The sequence below is a fragment of the Colletes gigas genome, unplaced genomic scaffold (assembly GCF_013123115.1).
Source record: "Colletes gigas isolate AHSC1104 unplaced genomic scaffold, ASM1312311v1 Colletes_gigas_Sc00016, whole genome shotgun sequence".
Classification (NCBI taxonomy): Eukaryota; Metazoa; Arthropoda; class Insecta; order Hymenoptera; family Colletidae; genus Colletes; species Colletes gigas.
The window spans coordinates 1,533,975-1,550,795 of record NW_025106645.1 but is presented as its reverse complement, the minus strand read 5'-3'; the positions used below and the strand labels follow the sequence as shown (position 1 = coordinate 1,550,795).

At 35.4% G+C, this 16,821-nt stretch overlaps 2 protein-coding genes across 6 annotated transcripts; one reads left to right on the top strand and one right to left on the bottom strand.

Annotated features, from left to right (window-relative positions):
• Positions 1–546: 546 nt before the first annotated feature.
• Positions 547–4,821, bottom strand: LOC122400081 (mitochondrial basic amino acids transporter-like). Of its 3 annotated transcripts, none has more exons than XM_043401303.1 (4): positions 4,567–4,820; positions 4,033–4,348; positions 2,561–2,688; positions 547–1,813 (listed from the first exon to the last, which is right to left on the bottom strand). In XM_043401303.1, exons 2-4 carry the CDS (start codon positions 4,064–4,066, stop codon positions 743–745), a joined length of 1,233 nt encoding a protein of 410 aa, XP_043257238.1. In that variant the 5' UTR covers positions 4,067–4,348; positions 4,567–4,820; the 3' UTR covers positions 547–742. The 3 variants fall into 3 exon arrangements, with proteins under 3 accessions (XP_043257238.1, XP_043257236.1, XP_043257239.1); XM_043401301.1 differs by having other exon boundaries at positions 4,033–4,266; XM_043401304.1 differs by lacking the exon at positions 4,033–4,348 and having other exon boundaries at positions 4,567–4,821.
• A 2,234-nt stretch (positions 4,822–7,055) lies between these two features.
• LOC122400080 (protein henna) lies at positions 7,056–16,351 on the top strand. 3 transcript variants are annotated; one of them, XM_043401299.1, is made up of 8 exons: positions 7,056–7,266; positions 11,223–11,351; positions 12,270–12,424; positions 12,506–12,688; positions 13,138–13,334; positions 14,327–14,589; positions 14,901–15,130; positions 15,349–16,351. In XM_043401299.1, exons 1-8 carry the CDS (start codon positions 7,195–7,197, stop codon positions 15,509–15,511), a joined length of 1,392 nt encoding a protein of 463 aa, XP_043257234.1. In that variant the 5' UTR covers positions 7,056–7,194; the 3' UTR covers positions 15,512–16,351. The 3 variants fall into 3 exon arrangements, with proteins under 3 accessions (XP_043257234.1, XP_043257233.1, XP_043257235.1); XM_043401298.1 differs by lacking the exon at positions 7,056–7,266 and adding an exon at positions 8,706–9,874; XM_043401300.1 differs by lacking the exons at positions 7,056–7,266; positions 12,270–12,424 and adding an exon at positions 8,710–9,874.
• The last annotated feature ends 470 nt before the right edge of the window (positions 16,352–16,821 follow it).

Sequence of the window (16,821 nt, the reverse complement as noted above, 5' to 3'; positions counted from 1 at the left end):
GCTGAGGCCGAGCACGTTTGTAACCTTACCCGTGAAACGAAGTGTATTTCCGACTTTGACAATTTTCGTTTAGTCCAGTAGGTTAGAATTTCACGCGTTCGTCAACGGTTTCGATAAATTTCGTCACCGGTAATTTTTTTTCTTTTTTTTTTTGTCACGATTTTTATCTTCGAACATGTGATCGCAGCGAACTCTCGTGCCCGTCGGAGCGGAACGTTTGCGATTTAAATTTAAACGCGTTGCAATTTCGGTATGTGTCAAATTTTCTGTCACGTGGACGAACGGGTGGCGATGGGTGGCAGAAAGATGCAAAACTATGTTGTGTGATTTTAAAAGAGAGTAAATATCGCCTCTGGCTGTGACATAGGTCTTACATGTCCGCCGTTCAGTCTAGGACTGTCTTCCGACAAAAGAGAACGTTTCTGGCAAGATTCAGGATAGTACGGTACAAGGTGGCCTGGAATTACGGCCGCAGTTAGTTCTCCAACGAATTACTTCTGTTTATTTTCGTATTAAAACAAATTAAAAGTTACTTTAAACGCACAAGATGCAAATGTTTTGTACAACACTATGTATTTTCGTAATACGATAAGGTAAAATATATCTATATAGTACAATTAACAGTAGTCACGAGGTATTACGCTAAAGCGTCCCTAGCCAACAAGCCAACTTTGTATAGTACATTTACCTTACAATATAAATTACAAAAAGTATGCCTCGGCATTCGATGACGTCTATGTTTTCAAGAACAATTCACACTCACGTTCGAGTCACTATTTACCCGAGGAACCTCGAATTCGACACTAGTCTGTTCAACGACCGTCGATTTCACTTTCTTTTCACCACCACAATCGTCAACAGCATCCCCCTTTCCTTTCCTCGATTTCTCGCCTTCCTCTTCGTGGTGTTTGTCGTCCCGTGGTTGATCAGCCACGCTGTAAATGATTGCCGTATCCGACCATCCGTTAACGTCGTACAGGATAGAATTCCCTAGCGTCAAATTGTTGGAGGACACCATCGACAGCGTCGGGATCACCATATTTTCGGAAGCATTCGTTAAAAAGACGTTCCAATTACCGAGAAGCGGTTCGTGGGTCTCCGGAATTTTCTTAACAGGCTCGACTACTATTCTAGGGTTGTTCTGGGGCTTCGACGCAACGTCCTCCTGTCCGAGTATCTTGATCGTCCACGAAACCACCGCGAACGTCACCGCGTTCGTGGGAAACGCCCTAAGGATCGTCGAGCTCAGTCCTTTGTAAAAGCAAGAGTAACCCTCCGCCTTCACTGTTTGTCTGAAACAATCGAGTATCCCCGCGTAGCGATCGCTGTTCGCTTGGATCCGCGACTTCAACACGTCCAGGGGATAGATGAACGTCCAGGAAGCGGTGCCCGCGAGGCCACCGGCCATCAGCATGTAGGACGTCGAGACCGGTTCGTTGTTCGGAGTTCTCGTCAAGCTCTCGTACGTCAGGAAGTAAATCCCGAAGCTTGGTGCTTCTCTGAGGAACGTGACGTTCAAACCTCTGAACACGCCGCGTCTGCCCTCGTACTTGTATATGTGTTTCAGGCACTCGAACGGCCCGGAGAACCGAGTGCTCGACATCTGCAGCTGCATTCGCGTTTTCGTCAGCTCGATCGGGCTGCAGATCGGCGTTTGAGCGATCCCTGCCACGGCACCGGCGATAAAGTGCGTCGTTAAGGAGTCAGGGTTCGGTATCTGCCTCTGTGTTTGACCGTAGACGCCGAACAATATGGAGTTCACAATCGCCACGCCCGCCATTGGCGACGACATGCCTCTGTAGAAACCTGCTACCTGATAATATGGATTATTAGGTTACTAGAGCTAGTCATACGAGAATATGAGTCTATGCATAGAAAGATAATGTTACAGTAATAATTCGTAAAATGTACACGTGATTCGTAAGTTGAACATTTCTATCGCTTTTAACTGGGGGGATCCCTCTTGGGGTTAGTGAAAGACGAGTTTTAAAACACGATACAGTAATGATTCTTAAAATAAATCATACGTGATTCGTAAGTCGAACATTTTTATCTTTCCAAACTAGAGGTATCTCCCTTGGAGGCAGTGAAACAAAAGACGTTTAATATCTACTGATGTCGAATTTCCTGACCCTGGAGTGCTGTTCATTTTAAGAATCATTACTCTATTACGATGGAAATTTTTATAGGAGCACCATGATTTGAAAGTTCATTTATTCTATAAGTAACAGTACGTTTTCCTCGGGTTCAAGAGAGAGTATTGAAATTGAAATACAAAATTGTGCAATACTCATAGTATGATATTACAAATAATTTCTCTTATCAAACAGGAAATAACAAACTGGATTAATAAATCTAATGCTCGCTTACATCATTTTCTACAATTACGTGGCAAATGTGGCAAAAATTACTGTGCAGGTCACGAGAGAAAATTGACGAGCATTCAATGAAAATATACTAAATTTATTGAGCGTCTCGATAATTTTACGAGATCGGGAATGCACATATTATGTTGTAAATTGTTAAAATATTTGTATGTTCCCTCGTTTTGATTAATTACCGATTCTTTGGCGAATATCGTGCGGAAACAGTGCCAATTGCCTTTGTATATCGGGTTCCGATAATCCTGTGTTTGCATGTGGACCTTGATCGTGTCCAGAGGATATCCCACCACAACACCGGCACACCCTGAAATTAATTATGCAAATGTGTTTGTTGATGGAAAATAAAGTTCACGTTGTCCATAAATCGTCGGAAACTTTTTGTGAAATACAAATTAAGGTCGAAGTGTAATTTTCCAAAGTAATTTTATCGCCTTATTTTGTTATATTTATTTATTTTAAGTTAATATATTATTGTTTAAAATATATTTGTAATAACTGAAAGAAGGAGCTGTGAAACAATTAAAAAATTTAATACATAGAAGGTCACAAGTTAATTCCAAGAATGATTTCCAAGCAGCAATTTGTTTCATTATATACATATATCGTTATGTAATGACAGTTCGTTCTTATTCTGCATTTACCAAGTGTTCGATGACTTATGGACGGGAGTATACATGTAATACTACACGATATACTAGAGTAGGCTCTCGTATGACACGAAATCATCTTGTTTTTTGAAAGCGTTTTTTAGGAGTACTATTAATAATTTATTTTTTAATATTCTACGATGGCGAGTAACAGCTGCGCCTTCTCCATTTTTTTACTGAGATTAATTTTAATAGTAATAAATTATGCTCCAGGAAGGAAATAAAAAAATGTTGTTTATAAAGCAGAGTTGAAATAATTTTTCCGTTCCACGACTAGTTATGACATTAATTCAATATATTTTCATCTGCGTAAATCAGTCGTTCTTCAATAAAACTACAAGAGAGATCAGTTTAATTATCAATGAATATGTTATAAAAAAGCTAGTACACGATAGCCGTCACGCGATAAGACAATATATTACGATTAGCTGTTTAAACATTACCAAATCGTAGAGAAAGTATAGTCGTGGCAAAATTGAAACAGCATTTTTACATTTTGCTATTTAATTTTTGGCCCTAGGCAAAATATTAGTTCTGTCAATCGTAATAAATTAGCATAGCAAAACAATTCGTAGAGACTTCAATGCCAGTTAATTTATTTTTTGACAGAATCATTAATTTTTATTATTCTTATTCAAGGCTTACTTAACGTACTAAATAAAATGCACTTTTATTCAATTATTCGATACTTTTAAAAACGTTGATCTTAATATCGATTTCACTTACTAGTTCCAACTTATGACGTAGAATACTGTATTCGAATAACATGTTTGCGTTGCAAACAAGACACAATGTGCGATTCATAGCGCAAAATTGTTAACAAAGACTGAAAACTATGGTTTCGAAGTGTAAAGATATTCATTTGCTTGATAACTAACAAAGATTTCCATTTCCTCCAGGAATCTTGTCAATCGACGTCAACTTCATTCAACGAAAAAATATTGTATTGTCAACGAACAAAGTTTCGATAATAATAGTCCCGTAAAACGTTGATTATCTACCTCCCACGCATCCGGCGAAAAAGTCGAGGGCCATTTTCGTCTGACAGCAACTCCTACGCGTTTCTTCCACCCGTAAACAGGTTGCACGTCTCGAAAGTTGTCACTTTCGTAAAATCTTTCTGTCGCGCTCGCCAAGCATGAGTCGATGTAAACGCGAGTGGTGGATCGTTTCGTTTCCACAAAAAGAGAAGTGGAATCCATGTAAGATTGATCGCTGCTTTGTCGTACTCGTGACTGTAGTATGAATTCAAAGAAGAAATTATCACTCCTTTATAACCGTTCAGAGATTTACGGAGAGACAGAATATTCAGATTTACTAGAACGTTTAAGAAATACATAAAAATAGATTAACAGATGAGATTATCAATAGATCTAAAAGTTACGTTGTATTCTTTTTAATATATTGTGATGCTTTAGAGAGTCTTACGAAGAAATTAGGTAATAGTGACGCGAAATAAAAATAAATAATGCGTATGAAAAAAAATTGTAATTGTCAGGTTTTTTATAAAGATCGTTCGTTAGTGGAACACTTACCGAATGATAAGTCATCGCTGCATCATCAGGGGCGCGTCAGTGAACAATTTCATCCCTCTTTCATCCCTCCCTCAGCCTTTCAGTTTGTTGGATCTCTTCTGTTTGGAAATCTCGTGACTCGCTCGAAATAAAGCCTCCTCCATGCCCCTGTCGTCGAATAGAATTTCCCAGTGAAACTGACCGTTCCGCGATTGAAAACGACGATGCTCGTATTATCAACTTGTTATTGGTGTACCGCCACTGGCGTTTTTAACTTATTACGGCAATAATATTAACGATATTCGAGCATCTCCGTTCGACCTATCGCGTCGAAGAAACAGTATGAGGGTCAAACGCTGATAAGAGACCGTTTATGGCATCCAATCAAATTATTTGGCCGTTCGTTGGCGTTAATGCTTGATAAACAGCTGTTCTTCTTCGATTGCGTCTTTGCAATTTTATTAATAATTGAAAAATGTAACGTCGCTCGATATCGAAAGGCTAGACTTGTAAATAACATTACGTTGGACACTTTTCTCGCCCCCAAACGGAAACATTCTATTTGTTTTTGTTTCTAATGCGTATAAATAGAAACTTTTCGACGATTTCGTTCTCTTGGAATTTGTTTTGTGGTAAATGCAGGGCCGAATCAATGCCACTCGGTGCCCTAAACGTCTAAGGTGCTAAAAATTCAATTTTGTTTTAAGCCAAATAGGTATTGTATTAAAATTATTCGTTTAACGCTAAGTGGCAGCAGTATAAACAAATTACTTTCTTACGTATGATTAAATAATTATCTGTGCACGGTAACGGCTAATTAATTGCTCGTAAAGAAGTCGTACGAACGATATAATTTCTCGCAGAACCGTCGATTTTGTTCGGTAGGCCAACGAATATAATTATTCCGAGCCATACTAATTATTTAAAATCAGCCAAGGAATACGTCAAATAAATTTAAAAGGAAACTTTCTTTGGCAAAAGAATATGTAAATGGAGGCATTAATTTATCTATCGATCGACTTTATTCCGACCTGTTTCGGACTCGTACAATTATTGTTTCTTCGTTGAAAGCATATACATTTCTTGTCATGTTTTTATGCTAATATTTATCGGTATGTTTAAGACTTTCGTTACGGTTGAACTGACCGCGTAGAGCTCGACTGTACGGACGTAGTGGATATCAGTGGCGCGAGTAGAACGTGTTATATTATATAATTATTCACTTATTAAAAAGCAGTAAGCTTAAAATAAAACGGGGAATTAATATTATTAAAGAGGGATAATATGGAAAAATGTTAAAGCAGAGGTTAGGACAGTCCGTTAGGAAAGCCACTGTTAAGGTATTAAATATTTGTAAATTACTATTCCGTTGTCCATTTTTATATTTTTTGCGATCACTCGATAAATTTCGATCGATTGACACTTTATTGAAAAGACAGGAGTTAAAAGTTCTTAGCTGCTTTATTATTCAAACGATATGAAATCTTACGAAATGTCAAGCGATTCACAGATATACCTGTATCAAGGGAATAAATGAAGTTATTGCTGGTTTTATTTCTATCCGTTACAGCAAATGTAGCATAGTAGCACAAGGCTAGGTATAAGCACCGATAAAATTTGCTACTATTTTACAAAGTTGTAATATTACTGTACGATGGTGTCTTCTCATCTAATTAATTGACTTTGTAATGTAATTGTGAAGCTTTTTTTACTTACGTGAATGAAAAATGTCTTGAAGAGGTATATGAATAGACTTGGTATTATTTTGATTTAATACTTACCTTCACCACCCAAGAAAATATCAATTACATTTAAATCTTTTAAATTCATTATGCTTTTTCGTATGAATATTCTGTAACGAGTTTCTTTTCTTTTTTTGTTTAAGCAACACTTATTTTTGCTGGTACTTTTTGTGGTAAAAGATTGTTCTGAAACTGTTCTTCTAGATTAGATATATCAGACTTTGTATAATAAAAGTTGCACGAAAACAATTAGTACAAAAATTATAAAGATTTCATAAAATAAAATTGCCATAATTATAGCATATAACATGATATAATAACATATTATACAAAAGAAATCCTGTCAATAGTATCAAATAATTATGTAATATAATGGAGACAAAGTGTATAAAAATTCCTCGATAAAAACACAATATGGCGTACATAACAATATTTACATTGTACCGGAAAAATTATTTCCACGTTCTGAAACAGAATAAGTAAAAAGCTGCTCATTGAGAATCGACATCAGTTAACAAAGTAACCGTTTATTTATTTTTATGGAAATTTTATTTTGGAAATGCTGAAACGTGATTTGTTTGGAAGAAGTTCAGCAACCGTTTCGACCCACGCTACGTACACCATTGTCTTGCGTAATCATAAGAAGGGTTCATTGTCGTCTGAGAGATCCACAGTGTCCAAGGTTCGATTTCTAAAAATTCGTTCGATCTTCGCGGACATATTGCGATATTCATGCTTATTTTGTTTGCAGACTGGCAGCGACGTTTTCTGGAAACCTGTAGCGGTATCTCATTAAAACTGACCAGCACGACGCCGCAGGAACCAGTCATATCAAGACGCTCGACTTGTGAAAATCGTGACAGAGCACCGGAACACCCCTTTTTCACGCTTACGTCGATCTGGTGAAATGTATGCGAAAACTATACCGACGAAGCCGACGATGGAGGCGAGTGCCGTCAACGGATCACCCCCTGATAAGGTACGAAAGAATTAGAACGAAAATCCGGGGAACTCCAGAGACGTAACGCTTGCAATTAGCGAGGAAACGAGAGCGGTACAGCCATACTAGAAATTATTCCGACGGTAAATCATAATTTTGCTTCGATCGCGCGGTGACTTTTTTAATCGACGAATCCTTGAAAGTCGAATGCTTCTAACATCGGCGTTAGAAAAACCCATAATCGAGGAAAATCTGTTCGAGATTCATTTACTGAATGCACGTGCCGATTAACGCTATCGTAACGCATTTCGTAACTTTTACTGATTAACGTATGCGATTATGTTTCGTTTCGTCACGGCGAGCACACTTGTCAGACGTGGTTCTAAATATTTGTATATAATACCTTCGATTATAATATTAATTAAATATTATTTAAATTAGAGAAATATTTGTAATAATTATTTGAACTATTTATATCGAATTTTAAAGAACAGAAATTTGGCGATAAGGGCGTTTTTATTTATTTCGTACGATGCAAACGACCGGTCGATAAGATGTTTGTACGTATTATCGGAAATACGGTAAAATATTATTTTACACGTTCGATGAAAGTAAAACGTGAAAGTGAAATCATCGCGTATCTCAGCGTCGCAGAGTCTCCGATCGAATAATTATGAACGCTACTGTACATTAAATACAGCACTAGCTGTACTAGATATCGGGATTTTTAAAACGTGTTTCGTGCCCTTGAATGTCTTTCTCAATGAGCTTCATTGATACGCAGATCATAAATCAGCGATAGATCTTAATTCAATACCAATATTGATCTATCACCTAGAAATTAGTCGCAAATTAAATCGAACGAATTTGATAAATTTCGCTAACAAGTAATTAATATTCGCTGAAACCGTGAAACAGATAGTGATTTATTGTTGTATAAATTAAAATATGTTCCTACGCGTATTGGTGCGACGATAATTTATTGAAGTATGCGTTCGTGATATGCATACGTGTGTCGCGACAAGCACGATTTTACGTTATGTTTTAGTGACATAAGCGTGTTTCAGCCAATTCAGAAAACCTGTTTTCGCGGAGCAATAAGAGAAGGGACGTGTTAACGTTGCTCCATAAACATCAAAATGGGATGCGGGTATATTTTCTCGCACGTTACGCCACTCAATGTGCAACGTGTATCTTATTACACTGTTACAAAAAAAAAAAAATAAATGATCGATGCGTTTATAAGGATCGATGCGTCTGAATTAATGAAAGCTTGTCGACGAGCCAAGCTGGCGAATTTGAATTGAAATTGAGCCCAGGAATTTTGAACGATTTAATATTCGAATATTTTATATGTGCTTGAATGCTATAAACAAACCTTGAATATTCGAGCTAGTAAATTTCCAGTTTTGAAAAAAAGCAACGAATTCAACGACTTCTCGACGAGTCAAGCTTGTACAAATAAGCTAACACTTGAGTTTTCGAAGCAGTTCATCTGTTATGTTTATTAATTTTATCGAATTTTCCACATTCTTAACAGAGATCAAGGAAATATGTTGTAAGAATTTAACAATGAAAGATTTAAAAGAAATTCATAATACTTGGCAGTACTTGAAATTGAACTATCGAGACATATTTACTAGATGTTTCGTAGTCACTGTTTTGTAATAGTAAGAGTATTATTAATGCTGTGAACATGATTGTGCCCTAAGAATTCTGTTACAAAATCTCGAGAACACAATCATGCTTCTAATGTCGAACCTTGGTCACGTTCAACGTAAGAATTTATTATTGTTTAAATCAATGGAACTTTAGTCTTAAACAAACTACATTCTGCAACCATTTCTGAATATCATTTAATTATACTTAAGTCTTTGAATTTAGTAAGTCTTCTTCTTCGTCGCTTCTTCATAGTGATGCTTAGAAATAAAACGAAGTTTGAAAGCCAGTAAAAAATTTTACTGAGAGGTTTTGTCATATTTGGACAAGTTCGACAGCAACAAAGAAGTAAAAGGAAACTGCTTTGCTGTTGGTTACAAACTAGTACAACAATAGAGAGAAATGTATAATAAAAAATGGATAAATTATGTAGTTTGTTGATTAAAATAACAGTCGTGCGTCTTGTTGCTTATAGAGTGGCGCTCGTGTTTCGTTACGTGCGATTTGTGTCCATCAAACGCAACGGATTTCACATTCACCGCTGGCCAAAATCACTTTGTCCAGTGAAATCGTCCTTGGCATCCAAAGTATCCGTCTCGTAATTAGCATGATGCAAAACCGAACAAAGTTACATTTCGCGTTCCGGAGATTTTTCAAGATTTTGTCGAATATTTGACCGTTGGTCGAATTTTTCTTCGAGCGTGTCGCGTTTTTCGGGCACCGATGACACGCAGAAAATGGAAAATCCGAGCGTTGGAAACTTTCTAAAATCCTGGTTTTCCGGTTACACTGCGAAAAATGTGACGAACAGCAAATATAAATCTAAGGTAGGGGGATTGACCCTGAGCATATAAAATAGACGTGTGACGGTTTAATGGAGCGCAGTTTCTATAAACCTGTCTCGCTAGGAATAAGACGGACGTATTTCGCGTGTTCATCTTTATCGATCATCGTGAAAGGATTCCATCGGCGCTTAACGATGCTGGGTGTAAGAATCTCGAATGACATTTAAATAAACAATCGATAACCTCAAATACTGTGCAATCGCTAACTTTGTCTATTTACAAACAGTAACGTTCCGATTACTTTGCGCATTGTTATTGCAAAATAAGCAAAATACCATTTGTTTATCATTGCATTAGCGATAAGTTGCTTATCGCGAATACAAATATAAAAGAAACGTAGCACTGTTTATTTCCATTAAACGTTTCCATCCTTTCGTTCGAATTTCTCGAATTTGCACAACAACTTTTCCTATACTTTTTATCGTACAATATATTTACGAAACAGTTATGTACTCTTTTGCGACTGTTTACCTTCGAAAATAAAAAAACGTATCGTTCACGCTCAAATGCATTTTATTTTTTATGTCAAAATCAGAAAAGAAATGTTCGTATAGAAGAGAGCTTGTTTTTCTTTTTATAGAGCTCTGAGAATTTTTCCACAGTTGTTGTGTACTGTATAAATGACAGGATCATTAAAAACTTGATTGCATAATTGAATGGTAAATGCAAACGAATGACTTTTATTTGATCTTTACAAAATACAAAATATTAGATCATTCGTTAATGTGAATTTTCAGTGAATGTATTTTAATTTTTTTTTTTTTAAATCCCAGAAGAAAGAAATGGCTTAAAAATATTTATAAATATTTAGACTATTTTATTATCAAAATTTATAAGAATCAAAGCTGGGAAGTAAGATTACTTAAGGCCCGAACCTATCGCGAATTAAATGAATTTTTATAAATATGTTGATAAATCACATTGTTTATCGAACGCCCATAGGAACGGTCATCGATGTTACGTGATAAAAATAATTTCAAATATAATATGAAATATCTCGCAAATATTGAATTTTCAATAGACAATTTTGTCTTTAATATTTAATTTATAAAATAAATAATGTGTTTACCTCCTACCCTTAAATTATTTTAGTACACAAAGCGGTTCGTAACGGAAGTTTAAGACCGATAAAGATATTCTAAACGAAGTGGATAAACGTTGTACTTTGTTTAATTGCTAATATATTGTAGAGTTTATAAATTAAACATCAAATTGAACTTTTACTTTCAGAAATAATTTTGTAAGTCTATTATGAACAAGTCACTGGAGAGTAATTCATTATTTCAACGGTCTGTTTCCTCACATTTTGCAATACACCTCGACAAACTCCGCCATTTTCTTAACACTTTATTTTAAACGGAAGCAGCGAACATAGATTTTGAATTGTTCAACCGTCCATGTGTTCGTTCTTGATTCAAATTAAATTAATAAAATTTAGTATATAGCGATTGTATAAAAATGTGATTAAGGAAATGTTGTTGTTTTATGAAGCCTACACTCGTGCATGGGGGGAACTACATCAAGGAAGGTAAAGACTCTACTAAGAGCACTAGCCTAATCTTCTCTCCGAAAGAAAGTGACTCCGTTGGTGCGCTAGGCAAATATCTACAACTTTTTGCTGTAAGTATAATACAATACACTCATTGAAAAAGAATTTTTACTCTATTAAACAAATTATCTTGACCAGTAAAGGCATAGAATCTGTATTTTCGTTCAAACGAAACGAACAGCCGATGATTTAACCCTTCTATTGTGTTCTTTTCACATCAGCGTGGCTTTTTTTATTTATAATTTTATTCTAGTCACACGTATCGGCTCTATTTAATTTACTGTATATTTTCTAACAGTGAAGCCATCTTTTATTCTATTTATTGAAAAGGTGCATCATCATACTTCTTACATTAATGTTTAGGTGATTGTTCAGCCAAGGATAAATATAATTTTATTATATTCAATATAGTTCGAATGTTCATAAAGAAAATAAAAGGTTGTTAGACCAATGCATTTTATTGTTTGATATTTTTAAATGTGGCAAGCAATACACAATCTTTTAAACTATGTCATTCGTGATGATAAAACAATAATTGTAATTGTAACAAGTATTTAATTTTCATTCAACGTTTTCCATCGGAACAATACGATAATAATAATCTTCAGAACAAATTGTTCACGAATCATAAAAGTCTAATTTCATGAACAGGAGGGAGCACGAGACAATATAACAAACTGTGGTGTAATATAAAATTCTCGTAAATGAACAAAACAGCATAATTATATAACAATGTTGATCACGTAGGTAAATAAATGGCGAATTTTTGTATGAACACAAGAGAAGTGTTAAATGCAATATGAGAGAACCGAACTGTAAAATTCTTTATATACCAAGTGTCTCGAAACGAGCCATACAATCAAAAATAAATTATTGCTTTTCTGAATCGAAAGTGTTCTTTTTTCTACAGAAATTTGTAAATGCTTCTAATTTAAATTTGTCAGTCTGGCTTCCATACGAGAGTTTCATTAGAACAATTTCGTTTCCAGCAAAATGAAGTTAATCTGTTACATATTGAATCCAGAAGTTCTCTACGTCAACCGAATATCTATGAATTCATGGTGGAGTGCGCGCCGGGCGGAAAGCTCGACTCCGTGATCAATAATTTACGCGAGCAATGTGGTTATTTTTCGATCATTTCTAGGTGGATATCTGTAAGATAAAAAAAACAAACATCGTCATCGAGGTGACGTTACGCGATTTCAATCGTTTCTCTCGTTTGTAGAAATTACAAGGATAATATGGGAACAGTGCCATGGTTCCCGAGACGCATCAGGGATCTCGATAAGTTCGCCAATCAAATTCTGTCCTACGGATCCGAGCTCGACAGCGATCATCCGGGATTCACGGACTCCGTTTACAGACAGAGGCGCAAATACTTCGCCGATATAGCTTACAATTACAAGTAGTGAGTGAAAAATCACACTTTAAAAATGGAATCAAAGTTTTTTTTTATTAAAACACATTTCTCTTACGATTCGAATTACTATTAGGAAACGATGTTCTCGAATTACAAATGCTATTGTACTGTATTTTACAGTGTATCTCAAGAATTCTGTCCACAAAAATATCTTCGAAACTATTGATAAATGTTTTAATAGTTTTCCACAGGAAATGACTAGTTACATCGAATGTGAATTACGTTTACCTTGTTTATTCACGAAAGGAAAAATTACAGCAGATTATGCAGTCCTCGAAACCATTTAATTTTTTTTTCCAAACGTTTTCCGATGTTTAACTGGGCAGAGTTCGTGAAACGTACTGTATATTTTACTGCTATTATAATTGTCATTTTACTGTCTTCTTAAAATGCTAAAAAATGAAGGAAGAATAATGATAACTTGTTCGCGGTTTCAGCGGTCAATCCATTCCGAGAGTAGAGTACACCAAAGAGGAAACGGATACGTGGGGCGTAGTTTTTAGAAATCTGACGAAACTTTATCCAAAGTATGCATGCAAGGAGCATAACCACGTGTTCCCGTTGCTTATCGAAAACTGCGGTTACAGAGAAGACAACATTCCTCAACTGCAGGACATATCGAACTTCTTAAAAGGTTCCAACCGACCTACAAACTTATACATACAGCGGTTATTGCTCGAAGGCTGCTATATATTTGGGGAACTAACGCTTCGTAATACGAAATATACAGCAGATAAACAAATCGACACGATCCCCTTTTTGAAATATTTTTTTATATCTTTCAAACGTTGACAAAGGTATTACAAACACCTGGAACAGTTACAGAACTCTTTATCTCGACAACGTTAAACTTGAACGTGGTCTTTTTCTCCCAAAATTGTATCGAAAATGCAGACTTGCATAACTTGAATGAATTTAAGCTGTTCAAACATTCAACAGGTTGAGTTCTGTCGAGTTTGACCAAATCTACAAAATTCAAGTTATTTGCTTCAAATGAATGACAGCCTGAATAAATCTAAGCTGTTTAAACCTTTCATCAGGTTGAGTTTTTTCAAGTTTGATGAAAATATTGCATTTGGATAATGGTTATTCACTTGGCCATTCACTTCAAATTATATAAAATGCATCTAAGCTGTTCAAACATTTCAACAGATTGAGTTCTGTCGAGTTCGATCAAATCAAAAAAATTCAAGTTATTTGCTTCAAATGAATGACATAGCCTGAATAAATCTAAGCTGTTTAAACCTTTCATCAGGTTGAGTTTTTTCAAGTTTGATGAAAATATTGCATTTGGATAATGGTTATTCACTTGGCCATTCACTTCAAATTATATAAAATGCATCTAAGCTGTTCAAACATTTCAACAGATTGAGTTCTGTCGAGTTCGATCAAATCTACAAAATTCGAGTTATTTGCTTCAAATGAATGATGTAGCTTAAATGCATCTAAGCTGTTCAAACATTCAACAGGTTGAGTTTTCTCAAGTTTGATGAAAATATTCTATTTGTTTTGTCGTATTTTGAAACAGTACCGGTATAAATCGTGTAAATTTAAATAACAAACGTGTTTCGTGTTTAGTTCCATCTATATTCGTGTTTCGTAATTTTCAAAAATTCTCGTTTATAGATTGCACTGGTTTTACGCTTCGCCCTGTGGCCGGATTACTCTCTTCGCGCGACTTTCTGGCCGGCTTAGCTTTCAGAGTGTTTCACTGCACACAATACATCAGACATGGCAGCAAACCATTATACACACCGGAACCCGATGTTTGTCACGAAGTATTGGGTCACGTGCCACTGTTCGCCGATCCCTCGTTCGCCCAATTTTGTCAAGTTGTCGGTTTGGCGTCCCTTGGGGCTCCAGACGACTACATCGAGAAACTTGCCACGGTAATGATCCCATTATAGTTTTGCAAATATTATAAAAATATCCCTATTGCATTTCGATAACCGTGAAAATATTTTTGGAAAGTTTTACTAAATTAATTTCAAGTTAAAATTTCAATATAATTTGCAACAAAAATTGACATAAATATCTGAACACTTTCCAATAGAAATTCAATAATAAATAGAGTTATAGAAACTGTACGAATATTTTTGTGTATTTAATATATTAGATACATCTCTCCTAAAATTTTTATTAGAACGTTTGAAGGTACCGTTCGCTGAAATTGGTACAATTATTATGAATTGTGTTTCAGTGCTTCTGGTTTACGGTCGAATACGGTATCTGTCGACAAGGTAACGAATTAAAAGCGTACGGTGCAGGATTGCTCTCGTCTTTCGGCGAACTCGAGTATTGCTTGAGCGGTAAACCAGAACTCCGACCTTTTGAACCGACGAAGACTGCGTTACAAAAATATCCGATAACGGAGTATCAACCCGTGTATTTCGTCGCAGAAAACTTCGAAGATGCAAAACAGAAGATGATGTAAGCAAATCTAAATCCGAGTCACGTGTATCTTATCTTCGCGAAACATGCCGAATCTTCTGTTTTATACAGTATAAAAAATAGCCTGGACATTCGAGAAACTTCGGTTTCAAATGTGTTTTTTCGGAAACAAGTTTTAGTTTATTTATTGCATGACCACTTAAAGTCCCACGTTTTGCGATCAATGAACATTTATTTATTTGTACTTTCGGTTCCAGCAAATTTGCCGAAAGTATTCCAAAGAAGTTTGGGGTCAGATACGACCCGTACACTCAAAGTATCAACATAATCGACAGCAAACATCAAATCGAAGATCTCGTATACAACGTGAACCAAGAAGTACAAATTTTGATGGACGCTTTACGGAAATTGAAGCAATAGAGTCGCACGTTTCGTCGATTATCCATGTGAAATTAACAGGTACTATGCGTTGAATTATGACAACGCGTGGGATCATTTATTAGGCGGAATAAAGCGGTTGAAAGCTTAATTAAAACTGGACTGATTTGTACGAAGTTATATCAAAACCATGCCTCTTACGGTATTGAATATAAAAATTTGAAATATACACCGTAGGTCCTGATTTGTGGTACAATCGACGGAGAAACTATGAAAAATACTATGTAAATAAATGAAAAAATTCTAAAATCATTCGCACTTTAGAAAACATTTTATTGCCGGCGACATTATAAACTGGAATTCTTTGACAACCATAAGACTCGATGTGCCTGAGCCAGATCATTGGTGATTCCAAACATTAATCGTTGCAGGCTGATTCCTAAAAATTATAGAACAAAACAAGGTGTCCACAAAATTTTTTGATAAATTTCACCAACATGTGTTTTATCAAACAAACTGGAGTAAAAGTGTTACAACCATAGGCTTCGAAATGCTTCCTTTCCAAGTTACAGTACATTAAATACAGGAAGTTAGGCTTCTCGAGTAAAAATATAAGTTTAAACATTTTTGTAATATCAAATTTTTCATTAATACATTGATAAAATTTAGCTCAAAGAATTTAGGAACACCGTATACATATATGTAGGAGGGAAATTTAAAAATCCTTTCCCTTCCACAAACCCCACTGGTCCACTTGTCGCGTCCGCAAGAACGCAGAATTTAAATTATTTATTGTACAAGTCACCCACCTTTACCATGTAAAATTTACTAACAGCAAGTTCTGAATGTTAACATTAATAATAATGTCGATCTTACATTTCACAGCAGGATACAGCAAAACACACGCGAGTACATAATCAGACACTGAACGTAACACATTAAACAGTCAACTACGAAACATGTTTAGAGCACATTTATACTCTTATACCACATACGTATATAGAGAGATTTAAAAAAGGAATCGGAGAATTCAGTAGCATACAATACTCGCAAGAAATCTAATTAACATGTTCTATATGTTTACTATTTGTATTAACGTTTGAAAATATAGTATGGAATTAAGTAGATTTTTGTTTTGAATAGTTTTTTTTTTGATTGTGTTGTTTTTTTTTAATAGTTATTTATGGATGTTCTACAGAATTCGAAACAGTCTTTGGTTATTTATAATTCACGACACTTGATTTTAAACAATTTTATTTAAATTTGTTTTCCTTATTTGTGTGAGTATTTATGCTCCAAATTCGTGAACCCCTTTTTTGTATCACCCTTTCCCTATTTGTTGTGTCTTTAAT

Coding starts and splice junctions, on each gene's coding strand:
- LOC122400081 (XM_043401303.1), bottom strand. CDS start 4,066: ATGGCCCTCGACTTTTTCGCCGGATGCGTGGGAG. Junction 2,689..4,032: donor TTTCGCCGGATGCGTGGGAG/GTAGATAATCAA, acceptor AATTAATTTCAG/GGTGTGCCGGTGTTGTGGTG. Junction 1,814..2,560: donor CGATATTCGCCAAAGAATCG/GTAATTAATCAA, acceptor CCATATTATCAG/GTAGCAGGTTTCTACAGAGG.
- LOC122400080 (XM_043401298.1), top strand. CDS start 9,761: ATGGAGCGCAGTTTCTATAAACCTGTCTCGCTAGGAATAAGACGGACG. Junction 12,425..12,505: donor TATTTTTCGATCATTTCTAG/GTGGATATCTGT, acceptor TCTCGTTTGTAG/AAATTACAAGGATAATATGG. Junction 14,590..14,900: donor ACATCGAGAAACTTGCCACG/GTAATGATCCCA, acceptor ATTGTGTTTCAG/TGCTTCTGGTTTACGGTCGA.